Here is a 6,004-nt window from a genome sequence, read left to right as displayed (position 1 = left end):
GCTGAGTGCCGTGGGCCGTGGGCTGTGGGCTGTGGGCTAAGTGCTGAGGGTCGTGGGCCGTGGGCTGTGGGCTGAGTGCTGAGGGTTGTGGGCTGTGGGCTGTGGGCTGAGTGCCGTGGGCTAAGTGCTGAGGGTCGTAGGCCATGGGCTGTGTGGGCTGAGTGCTGAGGGTCGTGGATTGTGGGCTGTGGGCTGAGTGCTGACGGTCGTGGACTGTGGAGTGTGGGCTGGGCCATGGGCTATGGGTCGTGGCCTGTGGGCTGAGGGCTGAGGGTCGTGGATTGTGGGCTGTGGGCTGAGGGCCGTGGGCCGTGGGCTATGGGCTGAGTGCTGTGGGCTGTGGGCCGAGAGCTGTGGGCTGTGGGCCGTGGGCTGAGTGCCTATCTCTCTGTGCCTCCAGCCAGCCCCCGGCCTCCCCCAGCACGCAGGAAGCCATTCAGGGAATGCTGTCCATGGCCAACCTGCAGGCCTCTGACTCCTGCCTGCAGACCACGTGGGGCGCCAGCCAGGCCAAGGGCAGCTCACTGGCGGCCCACGGTGCCCGGAAGAACGGGGGTGGCGGCAAGAGTGCGGGCAAGCGGCTGCTGAAGAGGGCGGCCAAGAACAGCGTGGACCTGGACGATTACGAGGAGGAGCAGGACCACCTGGACGCCTGCTTCAAGGACTCGGACTACGGTGAGCCCTGTGGGGGGTGCGGGCGGGCTCCGGCCTGCCCCCCTGGGAGGGGCCTCTCGGCGGTGCTGCTGGGGCTCAGCCTCGTGCAGAGGCCCTGGCCCTTCTTTAGGAGATGGGAAGGTCGCCTTCAGAAGCACGTAACTCAGTGGAGGGTGCGCCATTGTCCCCACCCAGAAGGGAACCCTCCCTGGCCCCCGAGTCCCCCCGTCGGCGTGCATCGTGTCCTGGGTGCAGGCGGTCCTTCACGGGCTCATCACGGCGCAGCCGGTCAGCGCGGGCGGCCACACGTGCTCACCGTCGGCTGCTTGCAGTCGCCTGGTGGCTTCCTCCTCTTGGCCCTGTGGACGCTGCTGCCGTGCTCACTGGTGCAGGGGTTTTGTGTGGCCGTGGTGCCCCCGGGCAAGGACCTAGGAGGGGGCGTGCTGGGTTGAGGGTCCACGCCCGTCTTGCCATCCCCCACGCGGCTGTGCAGACACGTTGAGACCCATCCACCCTGTGTGTCTCTGTGTGAATAACAACCGAGGCCCCCGGTGGCCCACATCTGAGGGGGACAGAGCAGGGACCCTGAGGGCATGACCCCTCACCCCCACCACAGCCCTCCAGGCTGTCCCTCAGGGGGCGCTCCAGGCTGCCCGGGGGAGGGGCGGCCAGGAGTGCGCACCTGCCTGCACAGCTCGGCCTGCCTCGCAGGGATGTGTAGGATGCCCCGAGCTCACACTCCTGCCCCCGGAGAGCCCTCCCAAGGGGGGCTGGCCCGGCCCCGGCTGCTGGACACAGATTGACAGCAGTGAGCGCCTTTTCTGGACTCCTGTGGGGGCAGGGCGGGCCCCGATGGAAGGACGCAGCTTAGTGGGGCTCCCTCCTCGGAGGCTCGCTGGGATGGCAGCCTCCGTCCCAGCAGCAGAGAAGGGGGCGTTCTGGGAAGCACAGGGGACGCTGCAGCCAGGCTGGGGCAGTGCCCGTGGGGGTTGCTGGGGCCTCTTGTCTGGCCAGCCCCTGCTCTCCCTGGGTCTCGGGGGGCCCTCGGCCGGATGGTTCTGGGGCCGCCCGTGCCCGAGTGTGTGGCAGCGGTGCCCGAGGGACAGTGGCTCACAAGGTCGGCTGGCTGCCTGAAGCCCCCGTCCCCCATGGTGCCACTGGCTCAGGCCTTTCTGCCCCTGCCCCCCTAGTTTACCCCTCCCTGGAGTCTGACGAGGACAGTCCCGTCTTCAAGTCCCGGTCCAAGCGGAGGAAGGGCTCTGACGACGCTCCCTACAGCCCCACAGGTAGAGCTGGGCAGTGTGTCCCCCGCCCGTCCCTCGGGCTTGCAGGCTGCGGCCCTGGCTCTGTGAGGGGGGCTGGTGGGGCTGGTTGCCTCCGGGAGCACTTTCCCCAAAGGCACCCCAGCTCCTGCGAGTGGGGTGGACAATGGGGGGCTCCCTGTGGGGCCGGTCCCTCACCTGGTTTGTCCTGAATGAGCAGCCCTAGGAAGGCCATCTCTGCCCCTGGCTGGGTCACGGCAGCCCATGGGTGGGGGTCTCGTCCACCGTCTGTGTGCCCCCTTCCTGCTCTCTCCCGTCTTGTTGGCATGGGGGCCCTTCACGTCGGGGCTCATGCTGACCCTCCCTGAGTTGTGAAGGGTCCCGGAGACTCGGGCACAGACTGGGACAGGGCCGAGGGGGCTGGGGAGGGGGGTTCAGGGGCTGGGCAGCCGCTCCAAGCAGGCGGGTGTTCTCTCCTGCAGCGAGGGTCGGCCCATCGGTTCCAAGGCAGGACAGGCCTGTGCGTGAGGGCACCAGAGTGGCCTCCATCGAGACTGGGCTGGCAGCTGCCGCAGCCAAGCTGTCCCAGCAGGTGAGGAGGGGCCCAGCCCGCCCAGGCTGGGAGCTGTCACAGGCCTGGGGACACCGAGTGTTGCTGACCCCGGGAGTGGCGGGCTGGGGAGGTGGGAGCAGCAGCACGTCCCCTGGCAGCTCAGAGCCGGGGGGGGGCATGTCCCCTGCAGCTGAGTGCCACCTGTCCTCACGCAGGGGGCACGCTGGTCCCCACACGGGCCCCAGCGCTGCTCTGGGGCTCGTGGTGAATGGGGGTGGGGCTTGGCTGCTGCTGGGTCCAGTTCCTCAGCGGCTGAAGCCGGCCCGTGCGCTTTGTTCAAAGGAGGAGCAGAAGAGCAGGAAGAAGAAGAACACCAAAAGGAAGCTGGCTCCCAACACTCCCTCCCCCTTGGCCTCCACCAGCACCACCTCGGCCTCCACCACCCCGGCCTCCACCACCCCGGCCTCCACCACCCCGGCCTCCACCAGCACGGCCAGCAGCCAGGCCTCACAGGAGGGCAGCTCACCCGAGCCCCCGCCCGAGGCACACAGCAGCAGCCTGGCAGACCACGAGTACACCGCGGCCGGAGCCTTTGCAGGGGCCCAGGCTGGCCGTGCCTCCCAGCCCATGGCCCCTGGGGTCTTCCTCTCGCAGAGGCGGCCCTCTGCATCATCCCCCAACAACACCGCTGCCAAAGGTACCGTGTGCGCGTGCCCTGAGCGGCCCTGCTCTGGGGCGTGCCGTAGGTGCCCACAGGCCTGCCCCGTCCCCCGTGGCCCCGTGTCTGTAGCCACACACGTGGCCAGCATGTGCAAGAAAGTCCCTTCCAAGATGGAAAGCTGCGGTCACTCACAGTGCTGAGGCTGGTCTGGTGGCCTCGGCTTTGGGGCCTGGCTTGAAGTCGGGGTGTGGTCAGCAGTTTGCTGAGGGGTTCCAGGCTCCCCCGGGCGATTTGGCGGTGGGACTGCCGACTAGGTCCCTTGGATGCCCCCACTCTCACCCCCAGGCCCCCAGTGTGCTCGGCCTTGGACACAAGGAGTGTGGCTCCTGCCAGGAGGTGGGACGGGCCTCACTCTGGAGTAATGCTGTCCCCCGTCCTGGTCGCTGCAGCCTCTAAGCAGGGCACTTCGTTGGCCGCTGGTGGTTTTGCAGGCTCAGGCCCCGCAGGCCCGTCTTCTGGAGAGGGTGGGGACTCCAGGAGGGGCTCCTCTGGCCTCTCGCTCACCTGGCATTTTCCTGTCTTCTCGTCTGCCTCCAGGAAAACGTACAAAGAAGGGCATGGCCACCGCCAAGCAGAGGCTTGGAAAAATTTTGAAAATTCATCGGAACGGAAAACTGCTCCTTTAAAGTTTGGAAAGCCAGGATCCTTCTGCTCCGCTCAGGACCCCCGGAGCCCCGCTAGAACATCAGCCCCCAGGAGGGTGGCCACGCTGCCTCACCCGGGGGAGGGCCTGGCCCCCTCCCGGCCACCACTCCCCCCATACGAGCATCTGTTGCTTCAGCAGGCGGAGCTCACCAATGTGGACAGACGTCCTTTCTCAAGTTGCTTAGAGTGACCAGTTCCCGAAACTTGGCCCTGCCTGTTTGAGGACCATTCCAGTTTCAGGAGAGCCTCCGGGCACCCCTGAGTGTGGGTGTGATCACAGGGCTTCTGCAGCTCTGCAGGAGCACGAGTCCTTCGAGGAAGGAGTGAGCCAATGCTCACCAGGCCCAGAGTCTGAGCTGGCCACAGGCTGGTAGCCTCCAGAGGCTTAAAAAAGGCAAAGAACACTAGAGAGGAAGAGGAGGAGAAAATGGGGTATTATGTGCCCCCCTACTCTTCCCAAGTGACTCTCAGACAGTCCAGAGAGTGTGCGGCCCGGCCAGGAGAGGGGCCTCTGTGCTCCCCGGCCGGCGGGTGGCGGGCCGGATGGTGGGTGTTGTGCCCTGAATGGCCAGGGTCTTTCTCGGGACGCTGGGGCCGGCAGCAGGGTCCATGTGTTAGTGGGTGGGGGCGCCATCATGGGGTCTCCCCTGAAGGGTCGGGCCCAGCCGTGACGTGGGGCCTGGTGGCCCGGGCTAAGCCATGAGGGTGGGCCCAACGCTGCCCCACGGGCTACACTCCGAGAAGCACTTCTCAGCTGAGGCACCCCGCCTGGCGGGGTGGATGGCGACGGGGCGGCCCGAGGACGTGGGGCCCGGCACGTCTGTCTTGTCATCTGTCCGTGTTTTGTGTCGAGTCCCCGGGTGGACCCCAGACCGAACGTCCGCCCGTCGACACGGAGGGGCTGGAGTTGTTTCTCAGGCAATCCTGTATTTTAATTTTAGATGTATCTCCTGAAGCATATTTTTCATAGAATGTAGCGTGTAAATAGCTTTTTAAATAACTTCTTTTTTATAAGAGTAAAAGTATCTTTAGGGATTTCTTTCTAGAGAGTCTGTCATTAACATTTATACGAGTTTTTTGCCGAGTATGACGAACACTTGGGTTTGCCTCCTTCTTTCTGTTTACTGTTCCCGTTGGTGTTACTTTCTTCTTTTAGGAACTAAGGTATTGCCTGAAAAACACGTGTCCCTGGAGTCTTCTGTCTGTCTGGGCGGCAGCGAGCCGTGCGAGATGGGAGAGGCCTCCACGCGGACGCCAGCTCTTTGTTTCCTTCTCGTTGGCGAAGGGGGTGGGGATGCAGTTATTTTACTTAGCACCTTGTGAAGTGTTTCTGTGTTTTGTGATGCTGTAATTTATTAATGTTTGTAGCTTTTTATATTTGTACATTTCTTATGAGCTTGGTTTATACGCCCGTCCCTGGGCGCCGAGTCCGCGAGGCCCGGCCCCAAGGCTGGCGGGCAAGCTCGCTGGGCGCCGGCCGCGCCCGCTGTGCCGTCCCGGCGTCCCCGAGGCTTCCTTTCCCGTCCTCGTTGAACATTTATATACTCTAACCCGGCCATCAAGCTGTTCTCTCTCTCTCTCTTTTATTTTTTAAAGTTTATTATTATTATTATTTGGCAACATGTACATTTCTAACAAAGTTTACCGTGGCTATTAAAGTGTTTTATTTCCCAATTCATATTACTCTTGTATCGAGTCCATGAGATCTAAGACAGCTTAGATCAAAGTTTTAAAAGAGTAAAAATATTTCAGGTTTTGTACAGAACCATGTCTGTGTCATTCCTGCTCACCCGGCAGCGTCTACTCCTGCGGTGGGGGTGGTGGGAGGGAGCGCCGGGGGCTGGCGGCCCGGCCCGGTGGGGCGGCCAGCATTCTCCTCGGAAAGCACGCCCTGCCCTGCGGCCCAGAGGCACAGTGCCCCGCACCAGCCTGCGGGAGCGTCCCCGGGAGCCTCCAGCCCTCACAGCTGAGGGCATCAGTGGGCGGTGTATTCAGGTGGGCTGTTGCTGGCAGTGTGTCGTGTGCCATGTGTTACGGGGCACAGACAACGTAGAACCCGGTGCCCTTGTTGCTTCTTCCGACTGAGCTTTGGTTGCCTCCATCCAGGTAGACCTCCTCTAGCCCGCACTGCGGCTGAGCGCCTCCAGGACCTCAGGGGAGCTCAGGGTG

The 6,004-nt window shown here is 63.7% G+C and overlaps 1 protein-coding gene across 1 annotated transcript; it reads left to right on the top strand.

The window, feature by feature from the left end:
• The first annotated feature begins 365 nt into the window (after positions 1 to 365).
• LOC102735760 (lysine-specific demethylase PHF2) lies at positions 366 to 5,600 on the top strand. The gene is made up of 5 exons (XM_081802713.1): positions 366 to 675; positions 1,845 to 1,940; positions 2,399 to 2,508; positions 2,812 to 3,166; positions 3,728 to 5,600. Exons 1-5 carry the CDS (start codon positions 444 to 446, stop codon positions 3,814 to 3,816), a joined length of 882 nt encoding a protein of 293 aa, XP_081658839.1. The 5' UTR covers positions 366 to 443; the 3' UTR covers positions 3,817 to 5,600.
• Positions 5,601 to 6,004: the final 404 nt, after the last annotated feature.

The sequence above is a fragment of the Leptonychotes weddellii genome, chromosome 14 (genome assembly GCF_054177405.1).
Source record: "Leptonychotes weddellii isolate Sample4059 chromosome 14, ASM5417740v2, whole genome shotgun sequence".
Lineage (NCBI taxonomy): Eukaryota > Metazoa > Chordata > Mammalia > Carnivora > Phocidae > Leptonychotes > Leptonychotes weddellii.
This window is presented reverse-complemented; position numbering and strand designations above follow the sequence as displayed.

What these genes read in the sequence shown, in the direction of transcription:
- LOC102735760 (XM_081802713.1), top strand. Translation starts at nt 444, where the DNA reads ATGCTGTCCATGGCCAACCTGCAGGCCTCTGACTCCTGCCTGCAGACC. An exon ending in CTTCAAGGACTCGGACTACG is followed by an intron (nt 676 to 1,844) that starts GTGAGCCCTGTG and finishes CTGCCCCCCTAG; the next exon opens with TTTACCCCTCCCTGGAGTCT. An exon ending in CAACAACACCGCTGCCAAAG is followed by an intron (nt 3,167 to 3,727) that starts GTACCGTGTGCG and finishes GTCTGCCTCCAG; the next exon opens with GAAAACGTACAAAGAAGGGC.